This window comes from Giraffa tippelskirchi, chromosome 8, assembly GCF_054371585.1.
Source record: "Giraffa tippelskirchi isolate mGirTip1 chromosome 8, T2T-mGirTip1v1.2.pri, whole genome shotgun sequence".
NCBI lineage: Eukaryota > Metazoa > Chordata > Mammalia > Artiodactyla > Giraffidae > Giraffa > Giraffa tippelskirchi.
In genome coordinates this window covers 66,465,996-66,492,479 of record NC_137282.1, presented here as the reverse complement: position 1 = coordinate 66,492,479, position 26,484 = coordinate 66,465,996, and the positions used below count along the sequence as shown (strand labels likewise).

Here is a 26,484-nt window from a genome sequence, read left to right as displayed (position 1 = left end):
CCACTCTTTTCTATAAGAGAGGGAGACCTTCGAGTCTTCCTTTCGGTCCTCCAACTTGGATGCGGGGTCTCAAAACAGTCAGGAGGGGGAGTGCCTTTTCCTGGGTACCACGGCACATCCAGGCCTCGTTCTGCCCCATTCTGTGCTGTGTCAGCCCAGGAAGGAATCTTTCTTTCTGAAGTCTCAGCGCACACGCTCCACGTGATATCGGCCCCAGGTGGAAAGGCATGGAGCTGCTCGTAGGCCGACAGACCTAGGAAGCAGATGGGAGAATGACCGCCACTCTGCAGATGGAGAGACTGGGGAAACCCTGAGGGGCATATGCTTGTCCAGGGCCACACCACTTATGAGAAGAAGGAGCCTGGTCTGAGAGCAGCGGGGCCCTCGGAGCTCAGGCCCTGGCTGCACCCAGGCCTCCCCAGGGCTGTCGGCTGGGCTGGGTGGGTGTCACTGTGCCTGCACATGGCTTAAGGGTGGTGGTCGAGCAGTCAGAAACCCAGAGATTCCCTTGGGAAGTTTTGGGGAAGGGACCTCAGCACGAACCCCAGGAAATGATGTCACCTGCCGGCAACAGAACCCAACAGAACCCGCAACCCGGGTATCCAGGCCTCGAGAGCGGAGAGGAGCCCCCAGCCAGATCACTTGCTGCCGAGATGTTCTGCTGTTTGCCCCTGCCCAGAGGCCGGGGCCTCAGGAGAGCTCACAGGCAGTGTGCGTGGGCACCCTGTCGACGTTGGCTCAGGGCACCCCCGAGACGCCTCTGGCCCTTTGCCCGGAGAAACAGAAAGGTAACACGGGGAGCCCCAGGCCGGGCCAGGCCACCTCTCCCATGCCACCCGGAAACACCGGGTCCTTTGCCTGTGTGTGTGGATGCGGGTTTCTCGGGGTGTGTCTCCCTCAAGGAAGCCCAGGTGGATGTGGGGTCAGAAGCCTGCGGACAAGTTGTGTCCACACCCCAGGGGAGAGCATGCTGGGCGGGATGGGGAGAGTGCGGGCAGGGCCGGCCGCCCAGGCTGACCTCACACCCTCAGGTGGGTCTCTTTCCTCCCGGGTGGGGATCTGAGCAGACACACGTCTCTGACCCTTCTGGGCAGAGAAGTTCGAGCAGGCCGAAGCAGCGGCTCCACTGGCCAGGCCCAGCTCGGAAAACTCCCAGCATGGCTGGCTGACGGTCACTGTCGTTGCAGAGCTTCCCACGTGATGAGGCCGAGGACGGGGACACCCCATCCAGCTCCCGGAGGGAGGGGTCGGAGCACCACCCCCCCGCCCGTGAGGCCCAGTGCAGGCTCCAGGTGAGCGTGCCCACGGAGGCATCAGCCCCACCGGGGGCGAAGCGGAGGCGGGGAAGGCCTGCTGCCCAGACACCGCCCAGGATACACCCGGCGGCCCAGTCTGAGGCTGCCACGGAGCTCAGCACACCCGGCTCTGACCCAGAGTCCCGAGAACCCCGGCCTCTGAGGCAGCAGGAGGACCTGGAGCCCAGCACGCCAGAGCACAGAGGTGAGGACGCTGGGGCTGGTGTACGGGAGTGTGTGCGGAGGGGGTGCTGAGCTACACAGGGACGAGTCCCCGAAAGCTGCTGCTGGGCCTGCAGCAAGCGCTGGCCTCACACCCCCCGCCCCCCATCTTGCACACTTCAGTCCCAAAAGACATCCGACCCTGGGTATTCTTTGGGAATCTCTTGGAAGCTTTCTGTCCCGGGATACGCACATGCCAAGGCTGGCCTGCGGGCAAACGATGCTTCTCCCACAGCTCTAGCACTGGCCTCCAACTGGAACCAGGCTCCACTTCCCAGACCTGTCCCTACAGAGGTGGTGGCTCCAGGTGCAGGACCCAGGGATCCACCGAGGGCAGATGGAGAACCGAGACTTGCCCTCGCAGAGACACCAGGCCAGCTGGGTACTGGCCAGCACACCGGGCAGATCGGATCTCCGTGCCTGCAGGACCCCCAGCCCCAGGCACTGATGTCCCACCCCCTCAGCCAGAACCTCCACCTCCACGTGCACCTCTACCTGCTCGGCCTTTGGCAGGAGAACCCGAGGCAGAGGAGGAGTCACCGCCTCGGCAGGGAGAGCCTGCCCTGGCTCCCGCGCAACACCCAGACGCCCACGATGACTCACCCACCCCTGCAGGGAGAACGAGCCCCCGCTCTGGACAGAGACCCAGAGCCCTTGCCGGAAACACCACGTCCAGGGGAGCGGTCGGCTCTGCAGCCTCCATCCCTGTCTGCTCACCGTGGACGCCGTCAACTCGGTCTGCCCCCAGGGGACATGGAGTTCCTTTCCCCCGAACTGCTTTGCATTTGGTTTGTTTCCACCTTTCTGGTGATGTTTTCTTTTTTGCGTGGTTTCCTGTATTTTTGTTGGTTAAGTTGGGATTAGTAAACTTTTTCATCATTGTTGCAATTTGGGAACACTGTTGTGTAACTCTGGTGATACTGTGTTACCATCACCACTTTGTAGTTTCAGACCCGTTCCATCTTTATGCCCCACCCCCCAACAAAGCCTGGATTCAAGGCAAGCACGCCCTGTTCATCCCTCCGCCCGATCCTGAACACAATTTCATCTTTTCCTTCTGCATTCCTTCCTATATTCTTGGTGTCCCCAATCAATGACTCTCAGTGAAATGACTGAAGGAGTTTTTTTCGGACGCTCCACCTACTGTAAGACTCCACTGGAGAGTTCTCATGTTTATGTCCTTTGAACTAGCCTTTGATAGCCGAAAGTTCGTTGTACGTCCTTTCAAGATACCATGTGCCAAACGAAGCCCTTTTGGCAAATGCCATCATTATCTCCAGGCAGGCATTGCTGTTTGAAGGGTGCCATCTCAGCCAGAAGGCAGAGGCTGAGCTCCTCTTGTTGCACCAGCTCCCAAAAGAAGCCAAGAAAGGGAGCTGGAACAACAAACCACCCCAACGCCCAGGAAAGCGTTCTTCATGACAGAAGGCTAGAAAATGACCCAACATCCTTGTGGCCCAGAACCCCTCTAGAAATTCACTGTTCCATAAAAAAGAGAAACAGATGGGAAGTTCCAAGGAGAGGCAATGCCCATGGCCAGTGTATTTTAGAGACGGCCTGACCGCTCCGGGGAAGACACGCACTGACAGAACCCCTTGGGAAACAGCCGTGATAGTCCTCACTGTCGTAAGGGATTCCTCTGGGGACAACCTGCCCTGGGCACCACACGAGGGAGCAGACCGGCTTCTCTTCCTCTGCCCCCACACCATTCACTCATGAAGGCAGCTCAGGTGTTCTCATGCCCTGCCTGCCTGCCTGCCTGGCTCATCCGTGAGCTGTGACCACCTCCAGGACAGGACTCCACCTTCTGCTCTCTGTGTACCGTGAATCTGCACACAGTGGGCTTTCAGAACCTTAGGAGACTTGAGCCATTCCCACTCGAGCCAGAACCCTCCCCAGGAAGGAAAACAGCTGTGGAGTCCTTTTGGCCCCAGCACTGGTTCCGAAACCCTGGCGGCTCCTAGAGCCTCTACGGTGTGAAGAGGGAGGTCCCTTTTGACAGAGCTTTCCGGCCGTCAGATCTAAGCTGCTGTTTCACTGTCAGCTGTGTCTCTTCCGTTGCAGTGTTGCAGGTGGGCCACGCTGCTCCAAAGGAGCTCACAAGCTGAGTTTCAAGGGAGGTATTGAGAGGACAGGGATGGCTACAACGTGCTGCAAGCTGAGTGAGGGTCCCCACAATCCTCAGCAAAGGTGTGTGGTGTGCAAGTGGGGAGTAGAGGGCCCCCAAGTTCCAAAGGAAGGGAGGTACTCGGGAGCTAAAGCCCTTGGCTGCTGTGGTAGCAGCTGCAGATGGCAGCTCGTCCACAGTGCACTTCGAATGAGGTCATATGAGCGGGACTCTGGAAATGGCTCCGAAATCCAGAGAAAGGGGTCAGGGTATGTGGGAATCCGGCGGGGGTGGGGGGTGGATGAAGGAAGGTGTCCTTCCTCTCTCCAGTGCAATTTGGTTTGGTGAGTCTCAAAGCTACCAGATGGCACTTCCCAAGTCAGGCCCCCGCAGGAATCAGGGTGGGCTGCATGCCTCGGCCCCTGCCACAGGGACAAGCCACACCAGTGGCCTCCCTGAGCTCCAATGGCCGGATCTGGGGGTTCTGTCTGGGTGCACACCTGCTTGTTCTGGCCAAGTTCCCCGCTTCTCTGAGCACCAGCTTCAACCTCTCGAATGAGGACATCGATTGCTACCTTGGCACGTTACTCTCTTCATCCTGTGAAGACTCATTAGGCTTATCCTACAATTACTAGCTGGCCCGAGGAGATATCTCCTGAATCCAGATTAAGCTGGAGTCTCCCAGGCTCATCTGGCATGTCTTCCCTGAAGTCTGCCAAAACCCACACCCTTGCGTTTCCAGGGACTCCCCTTAGCCAGCTGGGCAGAAAACCCAGCATGTTTCAAACAAGCTGACAGACAAGCGGGAGAGGACTCACGGGCAGACGGCTTCCCTCAGGTCTCGGGTGGAGCTCTGGGACCACAGCAGCAACAGGCCATCCCAGTCCCTGGGCTCAGCAGCGCCCTCATTCTCACGCCGGCGGCTCTGCCCTGAGGGGAGCAGGAAGGTCACCAACTGCCGCAGGCGGACCTCACGCCCCTCCCACTTATGGAGCCTGACCTCCCCCGGCCCCACCCCTTCCCCTACCCCAGCAGGACGAGAGCTCCTCTTCCCCTGGCTTCTAACGTGAGGCCCGGCCCTGGGCCCCGATTGGGCACTGCCCCAGTCCGGAGCCAATCACAGTGGCCAAGGAGGTGGAAGGCACCGATTGGCCAGGGCCAGGTCATGTGACCATACTCCCCAGGAAACTCAAATATTACCAAGATTCCCTAAGAAACCAATGAACAAAATTATCCAGTAAAGGCAAACCGTACTTTTTAATGAGGCCAAAGTCACAGAAAAAAAAAAAAAAAAGCTTCACAATGAAGTGCTCAAGGAAGCTACAAAATAAACTTTCAAAAAAGTTTAGTAGTTTTTTTAATAGGGTGACGGAGAGCTATACCTATCCCATATATGTGAATTTAGGTTTAAACTAGATTTCCCTTGGCTATTTTATAAGACAAAAAAACCCACATCACCCCCTTTCACTCCCCCCCACACCCAAAAAGTGTTTTAATCTATTGAATTTTTGTGTCCTCAGTTGTGTCTGATTCACGGCAACTCACGATCTCTACACAGCCAGGCTCTTCCGTCCATGGAATTCAGGGCAATTTTTTCTGTCACAGTAAATGCCCACCCTGGGTGATCCAAACGGAAGGGCTCAGAGGCTCCTGAGAGACTAACTCCTTTCAGCTGAGCACAGAGCTGGCTCCTCACTGGGATGCCTGTGGCCTGGGGCTCCCAGAGGGGAGAGCAGCACTCGCCCCACCGTGTGGTCACTGCTGGAAGTGCAGGCTGCTCCTCACTCCCCCTTGACAGTGTCCCTGAGGGCAGAACAGTGTGAAGTTAATCAAGGTGGAAACGCAAACTCCAATGCAAGCAAACTTCCCTCAAGGTCTCCAATACCACTCAGGAACAGGGTATTGGAAACTGCAGGGGATGACATGAATGAAGATGGAGACTTGACACCTTACACCGAGTTCACTTCCAGTTATCCCTAGACAAACATTCCATGAAAACTTGTCACAAATCTAGAGGAACAATGAGCCGAAACCGGACACGTGCTTTGAGTCTTCACACACAAAACTAAAAGGCAGTCCACAAAAAAAACCAGGAGAATACAGTGGACTTTGCAAAATCAAAGATATCTACTGTGGGAAAGACCTCAGTACAAAAGCAAAAGACAGGTCACACATCGCGAGACGAATGAGTGGAAACACAAAGCTTATCAAGGATGTGTCTCCAAACAGACAAAGAACACCAACACAACAAGCCTGTGAAAACTAGGGAAAGGTCTGAAGGGACACCAGACTGAGGAAGACACACACAGAGTATCCCGGATGATGTCCAGCACTGAGGGCCTGAAGAATCAACAGTCTAGTTGTACCTCCTCAGGCCTGTGTGACCCTGGGTGAGGCCTCTGTTTCCCGGTGGCTCTGAGAGATGGACAGGGAGGAAGGGGAAGAGAAATCACTTGCATTTCTAATACTCACAGCAAAGTCTTCCAATGAGAAGGGAATTATCACCCCCACTGACAATGCCATTCACTGAAGTGATCCCCACGGGTCCATCTAACCCAGAAGGGAAGGAAGGACCTGTTCTCACAAAACGGCGAGAGATGGAAGAAGGAAGATCAAGCCCACACCAATCCCTGGAAAGAGAAGCTGTGCTCAGGGCTTGAAAGAATTCCTATTTGGAAAATGATATCCCAGCCCCACAAGGCAATCCACAGCTTCGATGCTATTCCTCCCAAAATGCCAATGCATTTTCGCACCCAACCAAGAATTGCAAAAGGGGTACGGAAACAGAAAAGAGCCTAAATTGTCAATACAATCCGACGAAAAAGCCCCGATACGGACATCCAAGGTTGTGTGAAAGGAAATTAGACGACCAAACTAGGATCCTCAGGAGAGTATCGGAGAAGGCAATGGCGACCCACTCCAGTACTCTTGCCTGGAAAATGCCCTGGACGGAGGAGCCTGGTAGGCTGCAGGCCATGGGGTCGCGCAGAGTCAGACACGACTGAAGTGACTTAGCCGCAGCAGCAGCAGCAGGAGCCGGACAGTATGCTATTGGGAATACAACAACACACACAGATCCAGATCGATGGAATAAAGTTGAGGGTCCAGACACAGACCCCAGCATCCATGCTCAACTCATCTCTGACACAGAAGGGGAGAATATCCAAATGGGAACAAGAAAGCCTCTTCAATACATGTCCATGGGAAAACCAGACAGCTACATCTGAAGAACGCTATTGGTTTTGATCTCAGACCACCTCAATATCGGGGAAAACCTCACCCTAAAGGCTGATGTCATGAGATAGCTAGAAAGAAGCGTAGGTCAAAGGCTCCTTAACATCAGAGTCTCCTTGCCGTTTGCTGGGCGGAGGTAGAAATGGGTCTCTTCAAGTAAGGGAAAGAGGTACACGAAGTACACCAATGGGTTTCCATCCAATGGAACCTCTTCACAACAGAGAAGCTAAGCAAGCATTCACAAATGCAAAAGAGAGGAAACGGAACACGAGAGACTCCTTGCAAGTGGTGTATCTGAGAAGGGGTTCATATGGAAAGAGACGAAGAATGCACAGCACTCAGATTCCAAGAAACACCACCACCACCCTTGACCCTTCCCCCATGACCAACTCCGACCTAAAGCCTTTCTCTCCCTCTAACCTATCCCTAAAACATAACCCTCATCTAATCATATACATGTGCATTCCTAGCATCCATCCGTCCACACACGAGAGAGAAAGAGGAAGACACAGACTGAATTGAGAAAGGAAAAGAGAGGGACACAGCCAGAGAGAGACACGGAACCAAAGAGAGGAAAGGAGTCGATGGTCCAGACTTTTCATCAATCTGTCTCGAAGGTAGAAGCAATGACAGCGCCCATCCACCCCAGAAGGGGGAAAAGGACGGAAGGTTTGGAGAGGAAAAGACAAGAACGCAGGGAGCCATTAGAAGCTCAGCCACCCGCAGAAGCCGAGCTGGGACACTTGAACAGAATCTCAATGGAAACAGAGGACCAGAAAGTTGGCCACTCTTTTCTATAAGAGAGGGAGACCTTCGAGTCTTCCTTTCGGTCCTCCAACTTGGATGCGGGGTCTCAAAACAGTCAGGAGGGGGAGTGCCTTTTCCTGGGTACCACGGCACATCCAGGCCTCGTTCTGCCCCATTCTGTGCTGTGTCAGCCCAGGAAGGAATCTTTCTTTCTGAAGTCTCAGCGCACACGCTCCACGTGATATCGGCCCCAGGTGGAAAGGCATGGAGCTGCTCGTAGGCCGACAGACCTAGGAAGCAGATGGGAGAATGACCGCCACTCTGCAGATGGAGAGACTGGGGAAACCCTGAGGGGCATATGCTTGTCCAGGGCCACACCACTTATGAGAAGAAGGAGCCTGGTCTGAGAGCAGCGGGGCCCTCGGAGCTCAGGCCCTGGCTGCACCCAGGCCTCCCCAGGGCTGTCGGCTGGGCTGGGTGGGTGTCAGTGTGCCTGCACATGGCTTAAGGGTGGTGGTCGAGCAGTCAGAAACCCAGAGATTCCCTTGGGAAGTTTTGGGGAAGGGACCTCAGCACGAACCCCAGGAAATGATGTCACCTGCCGGCAACAGAACCCAACAGAACCCGCAACCCGGGTATCCAGGCCTCGAGAGTGGAGAGGAGCCCCCAGCCAGATCACTTGCTGCCGAGATGTTCTGCTGTTTGCCCCTGCCCAGAGGCCGGGGCCTCAGGAGAGCTCACAGGCAGTGTGCGTGGGCACCCTGTCGACGTTGGCTCAGGGCACCCCCGAGACGCCTCTGGCCCTTTGCCCGGAGAAACAGAAAGGTAACACGGGGAGCCCCAGGCCGGGCCAGGCCACCTCTCCCATGCCACCCGGAAACACCGGGTCCTTTGCCTGTGTGTGTGGATGCGGGTTTCTCGGGGTGTGTCTCCCTCAAGGAAGCCCAGGTGGATGTGGGGTCAGAAGCCTGCGGACAAGTTGTGTCCACACCCCAGGGGAGAGCATGCTGGGCGGGATGGGGAGAGTGCGGGCAGGGCCGGCCGCCCAGGCTGACCTCACACCCTCAGGTGGGTCTCTTTCCTCCCGGGTGGGGATCTGAGCAGACACACGTCTCTGACCCTTCTGGGCAGAGAAGTTCGAGCAGGCCGAAGCAGCGGCTCCACTGGCCAGGCCCAGCTCGGAAAACTCCCAGCATGGCTGGCTGACGGTCACTGTCGTTGCAGAGCTTCCCACGTGATGAGGCCGAGGACGGGGACACCCCATCCAGCTCCCGGAGGGAGGGGTCGGAGCACCACCCCCCCGCCCGTGAGGCCCAGTGCAGGCTCCAGGTGAGCGTGCCCACGGAGGCATCAGCCCCACCGGGGGCGAAGCGGAGGCGGGGAAGGCCTGCTGCCGAGACACCGCCCAGGATACACCCGGCGGCCCAGTCTGAGGCTGCCACGGAGCTCAGCACACCCGGCTCTGACCCAGAGTCCCGAGAACCCCGGCCTCTGAGGCAGCAGGAGGACCTGGAGCCCAGCACGCCAGAGCACAGAGGTGAGGACGCTGGGGCTGGTGTACGGGAGTGTGTGCGGAGGGGGTGCTGAGCTACACAGGGACGAGTCCCCGAAAGCTGCTGCTGGGCCTGCAGCAAGCGCTGGCCTCACACCCCCCGCCCCCCATCTTGCACACTTCAGTCCCAAAAGACATCCGACCCTGGGTATTCTTTGGGAATCTCTTGGAAGCTTTCTGTCCCGGGATACGCACATGCCAAGGCTGGCCTGCGGGCAAACGATGCTTCTCCCACAGCTCTAGCACTGGCCTCCAACTGGAACCAGGCTCCACTTCCCAGACCTGTCCCTACAGAGGTGGTGGCTCCAGGTGCAGGACCCAGGGATCCACCGAGGGCAGATGGAGAACCGAGACTTGCCCTCGCAGAGACACCAGGCCAGCTGGGTACTGGCCAGCACACCGGGCAGATCGGATCTCCGTGCCTGCAGGACCCCCAGCCCCAGGCACTGATGTCCCACCCCCTCAGCCAGAACCTCCACCTCCACGTGCACCTCTACCTGCTCGGCCTTTGGCAGGAGAACCCGAGGCAGAGGAGGAGTCACCGCCTCGGCAGGGAGAGCCTGCCCTGGCTCCCGCGCAACACCCAGACGCCCACGATGACTCACCCACCCCTGCAGGGAGAACGAGCCCCCGCTCTGGACAGAGACCCAGAGCCCTTGCCGGAAACACCACGTCCAGGGGAGCGGTCGGCTCTGCAGCCTCCATCCCTGTCTGCTCACCGTGGACGCCGTCAACTCGGTCTGCCCCCAGGGGACATGGAGTTCCTTTCCCCCGAACTGCTTTGCATTTGGTTTGTTTCCACCTTTCTGGTGATGTTTTCTTTTTTGCGTGGTTTCCTGTATTTTTGTTGGTTAAGTTGGGATTAGTAAACTTTTTCATCATTGTTGCAATTTGGGAACACTGTTGTGTAACTCTGGTGATACTGTGTTACCATCACCACTTTGTAGTTTCAGACCCGTTCCATCTTTATGCCCCACCCCCCAACAAAGCCTGGATTCAAGGCAAGCACGCCCTGTTCATCCCTCCGCCCGATCCTGAACACAATTTCATCTTTTCCTTCTGCATTCCTTCCTATATTCTTGGTGTCCCCAATCAATGACTCTCAGTGAAATGACTGAAGGAGTTTTTTTCGGACGCTCCACCTACTGTAAGACTCCACTGGAGAGTTCTCATGTTTATGTCCTTTGAACTAGCCTTTGATAGCCGAAAGTTCGTTGTACGTCCTTTCAAGATACCATGTGCCAAACGAAGCCCTTTTGGCAAATGCCATCATTATCTCCAGGCAGGCATTGCTGTTTGAAGGGTGCCATCTCAGCCAGAAGGCAGAGGCTGAGCTCCTCTTGTTGCACCAGCTCCCAAAAGAAGCCAAGAAAGGGAGCTGGAACAACAAACCACCCCAACGCCCAGGAAAGCGTTCTTCATGACAGAAGGCTAGAAAATGACCCAACATCCTTGTGGCCCAGAACCCCTCTAGAAATTCACTGTTCCATAAAAAAGAGAAACAGATGGGAAGTTCCAAGGAGAGGCAATGCCCATGGCCAGTGTATTTTAGAGACGGCCTGACCGCTCCGGGGAAGACACGCACTGACAGAACCCCTTGGGAAACAGCCGTGATAGTCCTCACTGTCGTAAGGGATTCCTCTGGGGACAACCTGCCCTGGGCACCACACGAGGGAGCAGACCGGCTTCTCTTCCTCTGCCCCCACACCATTCACTCATGAAGGCAGCTCAGGTGTTCTCATGCCCTGCCTGCCTGCCTGCCTGGCTCATCCGTGAGCTGTGACCACCTCCAGGACAGGACTCCACCTTCTGCTCTCTGTGTACCGTGAATCTGCACACAGTGGGCTTTCAGAACCTTAGGAGACTTGAGCCATTCCCACTCGAGCCAGAACCCTCCCCAGGAAGGAAAACAGCTGTGGAGTCCTTTTGGCCCCAGCACTGGTTCCGAAACCCTGGCGGCTCCTAGAGCCTCTACGGTGTGAAGAGGGAGGTCCCTTTTGACAGAGCTTTCCGGCCGTCAGATCTAAGCTGCTGTTTCACTGTCAGCTGTGTCTCTTCCGTTGCAGTGTTGCAGGTGGGCCACGCTGCTCCAAAGGAGCTCACAAGCTGAGTTTCAAGGGAGGTATTGAGAGGACAGGGATGGCTACAACGTGCTGCAAACTGAGTGAGGGTCCCCACAATCCTCAGCAAAGGTGTGTGGTGTGTAAGTGGGGAGTAGAGGGCCCCCAAGTTCCAAAGGAAGGGAGGTACTCGGGAGCTAAAGCCCTTGGCTGCTGTGGTAGCAGCTGCAGATGGCAGCTCGTCCACAGTGCACTTCGAATGAGGTCATATGAGCGGGACTCTGGAAATGGCTCCGAAATCCAGAGAAAGGGGTCAGGGTATGTGGGAATCCGGCGGGGGTGGGGGGTGGATGAAGGAAGGTGTCCTTCCTCTCTCCAGTGCAATTTGGTTTGGTGAGTCTCAAAGCTACCAGATGGCACTTCCCAAGTCAGGCCCCCGCAGGAATCAGGGTGGGCTGCATGCCTCGGCCCCTGCCACAGGGACAAGCCACACCAGTGGCCTCCCTGAGCTCCAATGGCCGGATCTGGGGGTTCTGTCTGGGTGCACACCTGCTTGTTCTGGCCAAGTTCCCCGCTTCTCTGAGCACCAGCTTCAACCTCTCGAATGAGGACATCGATTGCTACCTTGGCACGTTACTCTCTTCATCCTGTGAAGACTCATTAGGCTTATCCTACAATTACTAGCTGGCCCGAGGAGATATCTCCTGAATCCAGATTAAGCTGGAGTCTCCCAGGCTCATCTGGCATGTCTTCCCTGAAGTCTGCCAAAACCCACACCCTTGCGTTTCCAGGGACTCCCCTTAGCCAGCTGGGCAGAAAACCCAGCATGTTTCAAACAAGCTGACAGACAAGCGGGAGAGGACTCACGGGCAGACGGCTTCCCTCAGGTCTCGGGTGGAGCTCTGGGACCACAGCAGCAACAGGCCATCCCAGTCCCTGGGCTCAGCAGCGCCCTCATTCTCACGCCGGCGGCTCTGCCCTGAGGGGAGCAGGAAGGTCACCAACTGCCGCAGGCGGACCTCACGCCCCTCCCACTTATGGAGCCTGACCTCCCCCGGCCCCACCCCTTCCCCTACCCCAGCAGGACGAGAGCTCCTCTTCCCCTGGCTTCTAACGTGAGGCCCGGCCCTGGGCCCCGATTGGGCACTGCCCCAGTCCGGAGCCAATCACAGTGGCCAAGGAGGTGGAAGGCACCGATTGGCCAGGGCCAGGTCATGTGACCATACTCCCCAGGAAACTCAAATATTACCAAGATTCCCTAAGAAACCAATGAACAAAATTATCCAGTAAAGGCAAACCGTACTTTTTAATGAGGCCAAAGTCACAGAAAAAAAAAAAAAAAAAGCTTCACAATGAAGTGCTCAAGGAAGCTACAAAATAAACTTTCAAAAAAGTTTAGTAGTTTTTTTAATAGGGTGACGGAGAGCTATACCTATCCCATATATGTGAATTTAGGTTTAAACTAGATTTCCCTTGGCTATTTTATAAGACAAAAAAACCCACATCACCCCCTTTCACTCCCCCCCACACCCAAAAAGTGTTTTAATCTATTGAATTTTTGTGTCCTCAGTTGTGTCTGATTCACGGCAACTCACGATCTCTACACAGCCAGGCTCTTCCGTCCATGGAATTCAGGGCAATTTTTTCTGTCACAGTAAATGCCCACCCTGGGTGATCCAAACGGAAGGGCTCAGAGGCTCCTGAGAGACTAACTCCTTTCAGCTGAGCACAGAGCTGGCTCCTCACTGGGATGCCTGTGGCCTGGGGCTCCCAGAGGGGAGAGCAGCACTCGCCCCACCGTGTGGTCACTGCTGGAAGTGCAGGCTGCTCCTCACTCCCCCTTGACAGTGTCCCTGAGGGCAGAACAGTGTGAAGTTAATCAAGGTGGAAACGCAAACTCCAATGCAAGCAAACTTCCCTCAAGGTCTCCAATACCACTCAGGAACAGGGTATTGGAAACTGCAGGGGATGACATGAATGAAGATGGAGACTTGACACCTTACACCGAGTTCACTTCCAGTTATCCCTAGACAAACATTCCATGAAAACTTGTCACAAATCTAGAGGAACAATGAGCCGAAACCGGACACGTGCTTTGAGTCTTCACACACAAAACTAAAAGGCAGTCCACAAAAAAAACCAGGAGAATACAGTGGACTTTGCAAAATCAAAGATATCTACTGTGGGAAAGACCTCAGTACAAAAGCAAAAGACAGGTCACACATCGCGAGACGAATGAGTGGAAACACAAAGCTTATCAAGGATGTGTCTCCAAACAGACAAAGAACACCAACACAACAAGCCTGTGAAAACTAGGGAAAGGTCTGAAGGGACACCAGACTGAGGAAGACACACACAGAGTATCCCGGATGATGTCCAGCACTGAGGGCCTGAAGAATCAACAGTCTAGTTGTACCTCCTCAGGCCTGTGTGACCCTGGGTGAGGCCTCTGTTTCCCGGTGGCTCTGAGAGATGGACAGGGAGGAAGGGGAAGAGAAATCACTTGCATTTCTAATACTCACAGCAAAGTCTTCCAATGAGAAGGGAATTATCACCCCCACTGACAATGCCATTCACTGAAGTGATCCCCACGGGTCCATCTAACCCAGAAGGGAAGGAAGGACCTGTTCTCACAAAACGGCGAGAGATGGAAGAAGGAAGATCAAGCCCACACCAATCCCTGGAAAGAGAAGCTGTGCTCAGGGCTTGAAAGAATTCCTATTTGGAAAATGATATCCCAGCCCCACAAGGCAATCCACAGCTTCGATGCTATTCCTCCCAAAATGCCAATGCATTTTCGCACCCAACCAAGAATTGCAAAAGGGGTACGGAAACAGAAAAGAGCCTAAATTGTCAATACAATCCGACGAAAAAGCCCCGATACGGACATCCAAGGTTGTGTGAAAGGAAATTAGACGACCAAACTAGGATCCTCAGGAGAGTATCGGAGAAGGCAATGGCGACCCACTCCAGTACTCTTGCCTGGAAAATGCCCTGGACGGAGGAGCCTGGTAGGCTGCAGGCCATGGGGTCGCGCAGAGTCAGACACGACTGAAGTGACTTAGCCGCAGCAGCAGCAGCAGGAGCCGGACAGTATGCTATTGGGAATACAACAACACACACAGATCCAGATCGATGGAATAAAGTTGAGGGTCCAGACACAGACCCCAGCATCCATGCTCAACTCATCTCTGACACAGAAGGGGAGAATATCCAAATGGGAACAAGAAAGCCTCTTCAATACATGTCCATGGGAAAACCAGACAGCTACATCTGAAGAACGCTATTGGTTTTGATCTCAGACCACCTCAATATCGGGGAAAACCTCACCCTAAAGGCTGATGTCATGAGATAGCTAGAAAGAAGCGTAGGTCAAAGGCTCCTTAACATCAGAGTCTCCTTGCCATTTGCTGGGCGGAGGTAGAAATGGGTCTCTTCAAGTAAGGGAAAGAGGTACACGAAGTACACCAATGGGTTTCCATCCAATGGAACCTCTTCACAACAGAGAAGCTAAGCAAGCATTCACAAATGCAAAAGAGAGGAAACGGAACACGAGAGACTCCTTGCAAGTGGTGTATCTGAGAAGGGGTTCATATGGAAAGAGACGAAGAATGCACAGCACTCAGATTCCAAGAAACACCACCACCACCCTTGACCCTTCCCCCATGACCAACTCCGACCTAAAGCCTTTCTCTCCCTCTAACCTATCCCTAAAACATAACCCTCATCTAATCATATACATGTGCATTCCTAGCATCCATCCGTCCACACACGAGAGAGAAAGAGGAAGACACAGACTGAATTGAGAAAGGAAAAGAGAGGGACACAGCCAGAGAGAGACACGGAACCAAAGAGAGGAAAGGAGTCGATGGTCCAGACTTTTCATCAATCTGTCTCGAAGGTAGAAGCAATGACAGCGCCCATCCACCCCAGAAGGGGGAAAAGGACGGAAGGTTTGGAGAGGAAAAGACAAGAACGCAGGGAGCCATTAGAAGCTCAGCCACCCGCAGAAGCCGAGCTGGGACACTTGAACAGAATCTCAATGGAAACAGAGGACCAGAAAGTTGGCCACTCTTTTCTATAAGAGAGGGAGACCTTCGAGTCTTCCTTTCGGTCCTCCAACTTGGATGCGGGGTCTCAAAACAGTCAGGAGGGGGAGTGCCTTTTCCTGGGTACCACGGCACATCCAGGCCTCGTTCTGCCCCATTCTGTGCTGTGTCAGCCCAGGAAGGAATCTTTCTTTCTGAAGTCTCAGCGCACACGCTCCACGTGATATCGGCCCCAGGTGGAAAGGCATGGAGCTGCTCGTAGGCCGACAGACCTAGGAAGCAGATGGGAGAATGACCGCCACTCTGCAGATGGAGAGACTGGGGAAACCCTGAGGGGCATATGCTTGTCCAGGGCCACACCACTTATGAGAAGAAGGAGCCTGGTCTGAGAGCAGCGGGGCCCTCGGAGCTCAGGCCCTGGCTGCACCCAGGCCTCCCCAGGGCTGTCGGCTGGGCTGGGTGGGTGTCAGTGTGCCTGCACATGGCTTAAGGGTGGTGGTCGAGCAGTCAGAAACCCAGAGATTCCCTTGGGAAGTTTTGGGGAAGGGACCTCAGCACGAACCCCAGGAAATGATGTCACCTGCCGGCAACAGAACCCAACAGAACCCGCAACCCGGGTATCCAGGCCTCGAGAGCGGAGAGGAGCCCCCAGCCAGATCACTTGCTGCCGAGATGTTCTGCTGTTTGCCCCTGCCCAGAGGCCGGGGCCTCAGGAGAGCTCACAGGCAGTGTGCGTGGGCACCCTGTCGACGTTGGCTCAGGGCACCCCCGAGACGCCTCTGGCCCTTTGCCCGGAGAAACAGAAAGGTAACACGGGGAGCCCCAGGCCGGGCCAGGCCACCTCTCCCATGCCACCCGGAAACACCGGGTCCTTTGCCTGTGTGTGTGGATGCGGGTTTCTCGGGGTGTGTCTCCCTCAAGGAAGCCCAGGTGGATGTGGGGTCAGAAGCCTGCGGACAAGTTGTGTCCACACCCCAGGGGAGAGCATGCTGGGCGGGATGGGGAGAGTGCGGGCAGGGCCGGCCGCCCAGGCTGACCTCACACCCTCAGGTGGGTCTCTTTCCTCCCGGGTGGGGATCTGAGCAGACACACGTCTCTGACCCTTCTGGGCAGAGAAGTTCGAGCAGGCCGAAGCAGCGGCTCCACTGGCCAGGCCCAGCTCGGAAAACTCCCAGCATGGCTGGCTGACGGTCACTGTCGTTGCAGAGCTTCCCACGTGATGAGGCCGAGGACGGGGACACCCCATCCAGCTCCCGGAGGGAGGGGTCGGAGCACCACCCCCCCGCCCGTGAGGCCCAGTGCAGGCTCCAGGTGAGCGTGCCCACGGAGGCATCAGCCCCACCGGGGGCGAAGCGGAGGCGGGGAAGGCCTGCTGCCGAGACACCGCCCAGGATACACCCGGCGGCCCAGTCTGAGGCTGCCACGGAGCTCAGCACACCCGGCTCTGACCCAGAGTCCCGAGAACCCCGGCCTCTGAGGCAGCAGGAGGACCTGGAGCCCAGCACGCCAGAGCACAGAGGTGAGGACGCTGGGGCTGGTGTACGGGAGTGTGTGCGGAGGGGGTGCTGAGCTACACAGGGACGAGTCCCCGAAAGCTGCTGCTGGGCCTGCAGCAAGCGCTGGCCTCACACCCCCCGCCCCCCATCTTGCACACTTCAGTCCCAAAAGACATCCGACCCTGGGTATTCTTTGGGAATCTCTTGGAAGCTTTCTGTCCCGGGATACGCACATGCCAAGGCTGGCCTGCGGGCAAACGATGCTTCTCCCACAGCTCTAGCACTGGCCTCCAACTGGAACCAGGCTCCACTTCCCAGACCTGTCCCTACAGAGGTGGTGGCTCCAGGTGCAGGACCCAGGGATCCACCGAGGGCAGATGGAGAACCGAGACTTGCCCTCGCAGAGACACCAGGCCAGCTGGGTACTGGCCAGCACACCGGGCAGATCGGATCTCCGTGCCTGCAGGACCCCCAGCCCCAGGCACTGATGTCCCACCCCCTCAGCCAGAACCTCCACCTCCACGTGCACCTCTACCTGCTCGGCCTTTGGCAGGAGAACCCGAGGCAGAGGAGGAGTCACCGCCTCGGCAGGGAGAGCCTGCCCTGGCTCCCGCGCAACACCCAGACGCCCACGATGACTCACCCACCCCTGCAGGGAGAACGAGCCCCCGCTCTGGACAGAGACCCAGAGCCCTTGCCGGAAACACCACGTCCAGGGGAGCGGTCGGCTCTGCAGCCTCCATCCCTGTCTGCTCACCGTGGACGCCGTCAACTCGGTCTGCCCCCAGGGGACATGGAGTTCCTTTCCCCCGAACTGCTTTGCATTTGGTTTGTTTCCACCTTTCTGGTGATGTTTTCTTTTTTGCGTGGTTTCCTGTATTTTTGTTGGTTAAGTTGGGATTAGTAAACTTTTTCATCATTGTTGCAATTTGGGAACACTGTTGTGTAACTCTGGTGATACTGTGTTACCATCACCACTTTGTAGTTTCAGACCCGTTCCATCTTTATGCCCCACCCCCCAACAAAGCCTGGATTCAAGGCAAGCACGCCCTGTTCATCCCTCCGCCCGATCCTGAACACAATTTCATCTTTTCCTTCTGCATTCCTTCCTATATTCTTGGTGTCCCCAATCAATGACTCTCAGTGAAATGACTGAAGGAGTTTTTTTCGGACGCTCCACCTACTGTAAGACTCCACTGGAGAGTTCTCATGTTTATGTCCTTTGAACTAGCCTTTGATAGCCGAAAGTTCGTTGTACGTCCTTTCAAGATACCATGTGCCAAACGAAGCCCTTTTGGCAAATGCCATCATTATCTCCAGGCAGGCATTGCTGTTTGAAGGGTGCCATCTCAGCCAGAAGGCAGAGGCTGAGCTCCTCTTGTTGCACCAGCTCCCAAAAGAAGCCAAGAAAGGGAGCTGGAACAACAAACCACCCCAACGCCCAGGAAAGCGTTCTTCATGACAGAAGGCTAGAAAATGACCCAACATCCTTGTGGCCCAGAACCCCTCTAGAAATTCACTGTTCCATAAAAAAGAGAAACAGATGGGAAGTTCCAAGGAGAGGCAATGCCCATGGCCAGTGTATTTTAGAGACGGCCTGACCGCTCCGGGGAAGACACGCACTGACAGAACCCCTTGGGAAACAGCCGTGATAGTCCTCACTGTCGTAAGGGATTCCTCTGGGGACAACCTGCCCTGGGCACCACACGAGGGAGCAGACCGGCTTCTCTTCCTCTGCCCCCACACCATTCACTCATGAAGGCAGCTCAGGTGTTCTCATGCCCTGCCTGCCTGCCTGCCTGGCTCATCCGTGAGCTGTGACCACCTCCAGGACAGGACTCCACCTTCTGCTCTCTGTGTACCGTGAATCTGCACACAGTGGGCTTTCAGAACCTTAGGAGACTTGAGCCATTCCCACTCGAGCCAGAACCCTCCCCAGGAAGGAAAACAGCTGTGGAGTCCTTTTGGCCCCAGCACTGGTTCCGAAACCCTGGCGGCTCCTAGAGCCTCTACGGTGTGAAGAGGGAGGTCCCTTTTGACAGAGCTTTCCGGCCGTCAGATCTAAGCTGCTGTTTCACTGTCAGCTGTGTCTCTTCCGTTGCAGTGTTGCAGGTGGGCCACGCTGCTCCAAAGGAGCTCACAAGCTGAGTTTCAAGGGAGGTATTGAGAGGACAGGGATGGCTACAACGTGCTGCAAACTGAGTGAGGGTCCCCACAATCCTCAGCAAAGGTGTGTGGTGTGCAAGTGGGGAGTAGAGGGCCCCCAAGTTCCAAAGGAAGGGAGGTACTCGGGAGCTAAAGCCCTTGGCTGCTGTGGTAGCAGCTGCAGATGGCAGCTCGTCCACAGTGCACTTCGAATGAGGTCATATGAGCGGGACTCTGGAAATGGCTCCGAAATCCAGAGAAAGGGGTCAGGGTATGTGGGAATCCGGCGGGGGTGGGGGGTGGATGAAGGAAGGTGTCCTTCCTCTCTCCAGTGCAATTTGGTTTGGTGAGTCTCAAAGCTACCAGATGGCACTTCCCAAGTCAGGCCCCCGCAGGAATCAGGGTGGGCTGCATGCCTCGGCCCCTGCCACAGGGACAAGCCACACCAGTGGCCTCCCTGAGCTCCAATGGCCGGATCTGGGGGTTCTGTCTGGGTGCACACCTGCTTGTTCTGGCCAAGTTCCCCGCTTCTCTGAGCACCAGCTTCAACCTCTCGAATGAGGACATCGATTGCTACCTTGGCACGTTACTCTCTTCATCCTGTGAAGACTCATTAGGCTTATCCTACAATTACTAGCTGGCCCGAGGAGATATCTCCTGAATCCAGATTAAGCTGGAGTCTCCCAGGCTCATCTGGCATGTCTTCCCTGAAGTCTGCCAAAACCCACACCCTTGCGTTTCCAGGGACTCCCCTTAGCCAGCTGGGCAGAAAACCCAGCATGTTTCAAACAAGCTGACAGACAAGCGGGAGAGGACTCACGGGCAGACGGCTTCCCTCAGGTCTCGGGTGGAGCTCTGGGACCACAGCAGCAACAGGCCATCCCAGTCCCTGGGCTCAGCAGCGCCCTCATTCTCACGCCGGCGGCTCTGCCCTGAGGGGAGCAGGAAGGTCACCAACTGCCGCAGGCGGACCTCACGCCCCTCCCACTTATGGAGCCTGACCTCCCCCGGCCCCACCCCTTCCCCTACCCCAGCAGGACGAGAGCTCCTCTTCCCCTGGCTTCTAACGTGAGGCCCGGCCCTGGGCCCCGATTGGGCACTGCCCCAGTCCGGAGCCAATCACAGTGGCCAAGGAGGTGGAAGGCACCGATTGGCCAGGGCCAGGTCATGTGACCATACTCCCCAGGAAACTCAAATATTACCAAGATTCCCTAAGAAACCAATGAACAAAATTATCCAGTAAAGGCAAACCGTACTTTTTAATGAGGCCAAAGTCACAGAAAAAAAAAAAAAAAAGCTTCACAATGAAGTGCTCAAGGAAGCTACAAAATAAACTTTCAAAAAAGTTTAGTAGTTTTTTTAATAGGGTGACGGAGAGCTATACCTATCCCATATATGTGAATTTAGGTTTAAACTAGATTTCCCTTGGCTATTTTATAAGACAAAAAAACCCACATCACCCCCTTTCACTCCCCCCCACACCCAAAAAGTGTTTTAATCTATTGAATTTTTGTGTCCTCAGTTGTGTCTGATTCACGGCAACTCACGATCTCTACACAGCCAGGCTCTTCCGTCCATGGAATTCAGGGCAATTTTTTCTGTCACAGTAAATGCCCACCCTGGGTGATCCAAACGGAAGGGCTCAGAGGCTCCTGAGAGACTAACTCCTTTCAGCTGAGCACAGAGCTGGCTCCTCACTGGGATGCCTGTGGCCTGGGGCTCCCAGAGGGGAGAGCAGCACTCGCCCCACCGTGTGGTCACTGCTGGAAGTGCAGGCTGCTCCTCACTCCCCCTTGACAGTGTCCCTGAGGGCAGAACAGTGTGAAGTTAATCAAGGTGGAAACGCAAACTCCAATGCAAGCAAACTTCCCTCAAGGTCTCCAATACCACTCAGGAACAGGGTATTGGAAACTGCAGGGGATGACATGAATGAAGATGGAGACTTGACACCTTACACCGAGTTCACTTCCAGTTATCCCTAGACAAACATTCCATGAAAACTTGTCACAAATCTAGAGGAACAATGAGCCGAAACCGGACACGTGCTTTGAGTCTTCACACACAAAACTAAAAGGCAGTCCACAAAAAAAACCAGGAGAATACAGTGGACTTTGCAAAATCAAAGATATCTACTGTGGGAAAGACCTCAGTACAAAAGCAAAAGACAGGTCACACATCGCGAGACGAATGAGTGGAAACACAAAGCTTATCAAGGATGTGTCTCCAAACAGACAAAGAACACCAACACAACAAGCCTGTGAAAACTAGGGAAAGGTCTGAAGGGACACCAGACTGAGGAAGACACACACAGAGTATCCCGGATGATGTCCAGCACTGAGGGCCTGAAGAATCAACAGTCTAGTTGTACCTCCTCAGGCCTGTGTGACCCTGGGTGAGGCCTCTGTTTCCCGGTGGCTCTGAGAGATGGACAGGGAGGAAGGGGAAGAGAAATCACTTGCATTTCTAATACTCACAGCAAAGTCTTCCAATGAGAAGGGAATTATCACCCCCACTGACAATGCCATTCACTGAAGTGATCCCCACGGGTCCATCTAACCCAGAAGGGAAGGAAGGACCTGTTCTCACAAAACGGCGAGAGATGGAAGAAGGAAGATCAAGCCCACACCAATCCCTGGAAAGAGAAGCTGTGCTCAGGGCTTGAAAGAATTCCTATTTGGAAAATGATATCCCAGCCCCACAAGGCAATCCACAGCTTCGATGCTATTCCTCCCAAAATGCCAATGCATTTTCGCACCCAACCAAGAATTGCAAAAGGGGTACGGAAACAGAAAAGAGCCTAAATTGTCAATACAATCCGACGAAAAAGCCCCGATACGGACATCCAAGGTTGTGTGAAAGGAAATTAGACGACCAAACTAGGATCCTCAGGAGAGTATCGGAGAAGGCAATGGCGACCCACTCCAGTACTCTTGCCTGGAAAATGCCCTGGACGGAGGAGCCTGGTAGGCTGCAGGCCATGGGGTCGCGCAGAGTCAGACACGACTGAAGTGACTTAGCCGCAGCAGCAGCAGCAGGAGCCGGACAGTATGCTATTGGGAATACAACAACACACACAGATCCAGATCGATGGAATAAAGTTGAGGGTCCAGACACAGACCCCAGCATCCATGCTCAACTCATCTCTGACACAGAAGGGGAGAATATCCAAATGGGAACAAGAAAGCCTCTTCAATACATGTCCATGGGAAAACCAGACAGCTACATCTGAAGAACGCTATTGGTTTTGATCTCAGACCACCTCAATATCGGGGAAAACCTCACCCTAAAGGCTGATGTCATGAGATAGCTAGAAAGAAGCGTAGGTCAAAGGCTCCTTAACATCAGAGTCTCCTTGCCATTTGCTGGGCGGAGGTAGAAATGGGTCTCTTCAAGTAAGGGAAAGAGGTACACGAAGTACACCAATGGGTTTCCATCCAATGGAACCTCTTCACAACAGAGAAGCTAAGCAAGCATTCACAAATGCAAAAGAGAGGAAACGGAACACGAGAGACTCCTTGCAAGTGGTGTATCTGAGAAGGGGTTCATATGGAAAGAGACGAAGAATGCACAGCACTCAGATTCCAAGAAACACCACCACCACCCTTGACCCTTCCCCCATGACCAACTCCGACCTAAAGCCTTTCTCTCCCTCTAACCTATCCCTAAAACATAACCCTCATCTAATCATATACATGTGCATTCCTAGCATCCATCCGTCCACACACGAGAGAGAAAGAGGAAGACACAGACTGAATTGAGAAAGGAAAAGAGAGGGACACAGCCAGAGAGAGACACGGAACCAAAGAGAGGAAAGGAGTCGATGGTCCAGACTTTTCATCAATCTGTCTCGAAGGTAGAAGCAATGACAGCGCCCATCCACCCCAGAAGGGGGAAAAGGACGGAAGGTTTGGAGAGGAAAAGACAAGAACGCAGGGAGCCATTAGAAGCTCAGCCACCCGCAGAAGCCGAGCTGGGACACTTGAACAGAATCTCAATGGAAACAGAGGACCAGAAAGTTGGCCACTCTTTTCTATAAGAGAGGGAGACCTTCGAGTCTTCCTTTCGGTCCTCCAACTTGGATGCGGGGTCTCAAAACAGTCAGGAGGGGGAGTGCCTTTTCCTGGGTACCACGGCACATCCAGGCCTCGTTCTGCCCCATTCTGTGCTGTGTCAGCCCAGGAAGGAATCTTTCTTTCTGAAGTCTCAGCGCACACGCTCCACGTGATATCGGCCCCAGGTGGAAAGGCATGGAGCTGCTCGTAGGCCGACAGACCTAGGAAGCAGATGGGAGAATGACCGCCACTCTGCAGATGGAGAGACTGGGGAAACCCTGAGGGGCATATGCTTGTCCAGGGCCACACCACTTATGAGAAGAAGGAGCCTGGTCTGAGAGCAGCGGGGCCCTCGGAGCTCAGGCCCTGGCTGCACCCAGGCCTCCCCAGGGCTGTCGGCTGGGCTGGGTGGGTGTCACTGTGCCTGCACATGGCTTAAGGGTGGTGGTCGAGCAGTCAGAAACCCAGAGATTCCCTTGGGAAGTTTTGGGGAAGGGACCTCAGCACGAACCCCAGGAAATGATGTCACCTGCCGGCAACAGAACCCAACAGAACCCGCAACCCGGGTATCCAGGCCTCGAGAGCGGAGAGGAGCCCCCAGCCAGATCACTTGCTGCCGAGATGTTCTGCTGTTTGCCCCTGCCCAGAGGCCGGGGCCTCAGGAGAGCTCACAGGCAGTGTGCGTGGGCACCCTGTCGACGTTGGCTCAGGGCACCCCCGAGACGCCTCTGGCCCTTTGCCCGGAGAAACAGAAAGGTAACACGGGGAGCCCCAGGCCGGGCCAGGCCACCTCTCCCATGCCACCCGGAAACACCGGGTCCTTTGCCTGTGTGTGTGGATGCGGGTTTCTCGGGGTGTGTCTCCCTCAAGGAAGCCCAGGTGGATGTGGGGTCAGAAGCCTGCGGACAAGTTGTGTCCACACCCCAGGGGAGAGCATGCTGGGCGGGATGGGGAGAGTGCGGGCAGGGCCGGCCGCCCAGGCTGACCTCACACCCTCAGGTGGGTCTCTTTCCTCCCGGGTGGGGATCTGAGCAGACACACGTCTCTGACCCTTCTGGGCAGAGAAGTTCGAGCAGGCCGAAGCAGCGGCTCCACTGGCCAGGCCCAGCTCGGAAAACTCCCAGCATGGCTGGCTGACGGTCACTGTCGTTGCAGAGCTTCCCACGTGATGAGGCCGAGGACGGGGACACCCCATCCAGCTCCCGGAGGGAGGGGTCGGAGCACCACCCCCCCGCCCGTGAGGCCCAGTGCAGGCTCCAGGTGAGCGTGCCCACGGAGGCATCAGCCCCACCGGGGGCGAAGCGGAGGCGGGGAAGGCCTGCTGCCGAGACACCGCCCAGGATACACCCGGCGGCCCAGTCTGAGGCTGCCACGGAGCTCAGCACACCCGGCTCTGACCCAGAGTCCCGAGAACCCCGGCCTCTGAGGCAGCAGGAGGACCTGGAGCCCAGCACGCCAGAGCACAGAGGTGAGGACGCTGGGGCTGGTGTACGGGAGTGTGTGCGGAGGGGGTGCTGAGCTACACAGGGACGAGTCCCCGAAAGCTGCTGCTGGGCCTGCAGCAAGCGCTGGCCTCACACCCCCCGCCCCCCATCTTGCACACTTCAGTCCCAAAAGACATCCGACCCTGGGTATTCTTTGGGAATCTCTTGGAAGCTTTCTGTCCCGGGATACGCACATGCCAAGGCTGGCCTGCGGGCAAACGATGCTTCTCCCACAGCTCTAGCACTGGCCTCCAACTGGAACCAGGCTCCACTTCCCAGACCTGTCCCTACAGAGGTGGTGGCTCCAGGTGCAGGACCCAGGGATCCACCGAGGGCAGATGGAGAACCGAGACTTGCCCTCGCAGAGACACCAGGCCAGCTGGGTACTGGCCAGCACACCGGGCAGATCGGATCTCCGTGCCTGCAGGACCCCCAGCCCCAGGCACTGATGTCCCACCCCCTCAGCCAGAACCTCCACCTCCACGTGCACCTCTACCTGCTCGGCCTTTGGCAGGAGAACCCGAGGCAGAGGAGGAGTCACCGCCTCGGCAGGGAGAGCCTGCCCTGGCTCCCGCGCAACACCCAGACGCCCACGATGACTCACCCACCCCTGCAGGGAGAACGAGCCCCCGCTCTGGACAGAGACCCAGAGCCCTTGCCGGAAACACCACGTCCAGGGGAGCGGTCGGCTCTGCAGCCTCCATCCCTGTCTGCTCACCGTGGACGCCGTCAACTCGGTCTGCCCCCAGGGGACATGGAGTTCCTTTCCCCCGAACTGCTTTGCATTTGGTTTGTTTCCACCTTTCTGGTGATGTTTTCTTTTTTGCGTGGTTTCCTGTATTTTTGTTGGTTAAGTTGGGATTAGTAAACTTTTTCATCATTGTTGCAATTTGGGAACACTGTTGTGTAACTCTGGTGATACTGTGTTACCATCACCACTTTGTAGTTTCAGACCCGTTCCATCTTTATGCCCCACCCCCCAACAAAGCCTGGATTCAAGGCAAGCACGCCCTGTTCATCCCTCCGCCCGATCCTGAACACAATTTCATCTTTTCCTTCTGCATTCCTTCCTATATTCTTGGTGTCCCCAATCAATGACTCTCAGTGAAATGACTGAAGGAGTTTTTTTCGGACGCTCCACCTACTGTAAGACTCCACTGGAGAGTTCTCATGTTTATGTCCTTTGAACTAGCCTTTGATAGCCGAAAGTTCGTTGTACGTCCTTTCAAGATACCATGTGCCAAACGAAGCCCTTTTGGCAAATGCCATCATTATCTCCAGGCAGGCATTGCTGTTTGAAGGGTGCCATCTCAGCCAGAAGGCAGAGGCTGAGCTCCTCTTGTTGCACCAGCTCCCAAAAGAAGCCAAGAAAGGGAGCTGGAACAACAAACCACCCCAACGCCCAGGAAAGCGTTCTTCATGACAGAAGGCTAGAAAATGACCCAACATCCTTGTGGCCCAGAACCCCTCTAGAAATTCACTGTTCCATAAAAAAGAGAAACAGATGGGAAGTTCCAAGGAGAGGCAATGCCCATGGCCAGTGTATTTTAGAGATGGCCTGACCGCTCCGGGGAAGACACGCACTGACAGAACCCCTTGGGAAACAGCCGTGATAGTCCTCACTGCCGTAAGGGATTCCTCTGGGGACAACCTGCCCTGGGCACCACACGAGGGAGCAGACCGGCTTCTCTTCCTCTGCCCCCACACCATTCACTCATGAAGGCAGCTCAGGTGTTCTCATGCCCTGCCTGCCTGCCTGCCTGGCTCATCCGTGAGCTGTGACCACCTCCAGGACAGGACTCCACCTTCTGCTCTCTGTGTACCGTGAATCTGCACACAGTGGGCTTTCAGAACCTTAGGAGACTTGAGCCATTCCCACTCGAGCCAGAACCCTCCCCAGGAAGGAAAACAGCTGTGGAGTCCTTTTGGCCCCAGCACTGGTTCCGAAACCCTGGCGGCTCCTAGAGCCTCTACGGTGTGAAGAGGGAGGTCCCTTTTGACAGAGCTTTCCGGCCGTCAGATCTAAGCTGCTGTTTCACTG

At 55.5% G+C, this 26,484-nt stretch overlaps 4 protein-coding genes across 4 annotated transcripts; all 4 read left to right on the top strand.

Annotated features, from left to right (window-relative positions):
• The first annotated feature begins 602 nt into the window (after positions 1 to 602).
• On the top strand, positions 603 to 4,552 carry LOC145517328 (uncharacterized). Its single transcript, XM_081519608.1, has 3 exons — positions 603 to 788; positions 1,188 to 1,500; positions 1,753 to 4,552. The coding sequence occupies exons 1-3, from the start codon at positions 654 to 656 to the stop codon at positions 2,379 to 2,381; spliced, it is 1,077 nt and encodes a 358-aa protein (XP_081375734.1). The 5' UTR covers positions 603 to 653; the 3' UTR covers positions 2,382 to 4,552.
• A 3,714-nt stretch (positions 4,553 to 8,266) lies between these two features.
• LOC145517289 (uncharacterized) lies at positions 8,267 to 10,047 on the top strand. Its single transcript, XM_081519566.1, has 3 exons — positions 8,267 to 8,430; positions 8,830 to 9,142; positions 9,395 to 10,047. Exons 1-3 carry the CDS (start codon positions 8,296 to 8,298, stop codon positions 10,021 to 10,023), a joined length of 1,077 nt encoding a protein of 358 aa, XP_081375692.1. The 5' UTR covers positions 8,267 to 8,295; the 3' UTR covers positions 10,024 to 10,047.
• Positions 10,048 to 15,887: 5,840 nt separating this feature from the next.
• Positions 15,888 to 17,698, top strand: LOC145517228 (uncharacterized). Its single transcript, XM_081519498.1, has 3 exons — positions 15,888 to 16,073; positions 16,473 to 16,785; positions 17,038 to 17,698. Exons 1-3 carry the CDS (start codon positions 15,939 to 15,941, stop codon positions 17,664 to 17,666), a joined length of 1,077 nt encoding a protein of 358 aa, XP_081375624.1. The 5' UTR covers positions 15,888 to 15,938; the 3' UTR covers positions 17,667 to 17,698.
• Positions 17,699 to 23,529: 5,831 nt separating this feature from the next.
• On the top strand, positions 23,530 to 25,340 carry LOC145517207 (uncharacterized). The gene is made up of 3 exons (XM_081519474.1): positions 23,530 to 23,715; positions 24,115 to 24,427; positions 24,680 to 25,340. The coding sequence occupies exons 1-3, from the start codon at positions 23,581 to 23,583 to the stop codon at positions 25,306 to 25,308; spliced, it is 1,077 nt and encodes a 358-aa protein (XP_081375600.1). The 5' UTR covers positions 23,530 to 23,580; the 3' UTR covers positions 25,309 to 25,340.
• Positions 25,341 to 26,484: the final 1,144 nt, after the last annotated feature.

Excerpts from the sequence above, each read along its gene's own strand:
- LOC145517207 (XM_081519474.1), top strand. The coding sequence starts at position 23,581 with ATGTTCTGCTGTTTGCCCCTGCCCAGAGGCCGGGGCCTCAGGAGAGCT. Across the intron at positions 23,716-24,114 it reads TTGCCCGGAGAAACAGAAAG|AGCTTCCCACGTGATGAGGC; the intron begins GTAACACGGGGA and ends CTGTCGTTGCAG. Across the intron at positions 24,428-24,679 it reads CAGCACGCCAGAGCACAGAG|CTCTAGCACTGGCCTCCAAC; the intron begins GTGAGGACGCTG and ends CTTCTCCCACAG.
- LOC145517228 (XM_081519498.1), top strand. The coding sequence starts at position 15,939 with ATGTTCTGCTGTTTGCCCCTGCCCAGAGGCCGGGGCCTCAGGAGAGCT. Across the intron at positions 16,074-16,472 it reads TTGCCCGGAGAAACAGAAAG|AGCTTCCCACGTGATGAGGC; the intron begins GTAACACGGGGA and ends CTGTCGTTGCAG. Across the intron at positions 16,786-17,037 it reads CAGCACGCCAGAGCACAGAG|CTCTAGCACTGGCCTCCAAC; the intron begins GTGAGGACGCTG and ends CTTCTCCCACAG.
- LOC145517328 (XM_081519608.1), top strand. The coding sequence starts at position 654 with ATGTTCTGCTGTTTGCCCCTGCCCAGAGGCCGGGGCCTCAGGAGAGCT. Across the intron at positions 789-1,187 it reads TTGCCCGGAGAAACAGAAAG|AGCTTCCCACGTGATGAGGC; the intron begins GTAACACGGGGA and ends CTGTCGTTGCAG. Across the intron at positions 1,501-1,752 it reads CAGCACGCCAGAGCACAGAG|CTCTAGCACTGGCCTCCAAC; the intron begins GTGAGGACGCTG and ends CTTCTCCCACAG.
- LOC145517289 (XM_081519566.1), top strand. The coding sequence starts at position 8,296 with ATGTTCTGCTGTTTGCCCCTGCCCAGAGGCCGGGGCCTCAGGAGAGCT. Across the intron at positions 8,431-8,829 it reads TTGCCCGGAGAAACAGAAAG|AGCTTCCCACGTGATGAGGC; the intron begins GTAACACGGGGA and ends CTGTCGTTGCAG. Across the intron at positions 9,143-9,394 it reads CAGCACGCCAGAGCACAGAG|CTCTAGCACTGGCCTCCAAC; the intron begins GTGAGGACGCTG and ends CTTCTCCCACAG.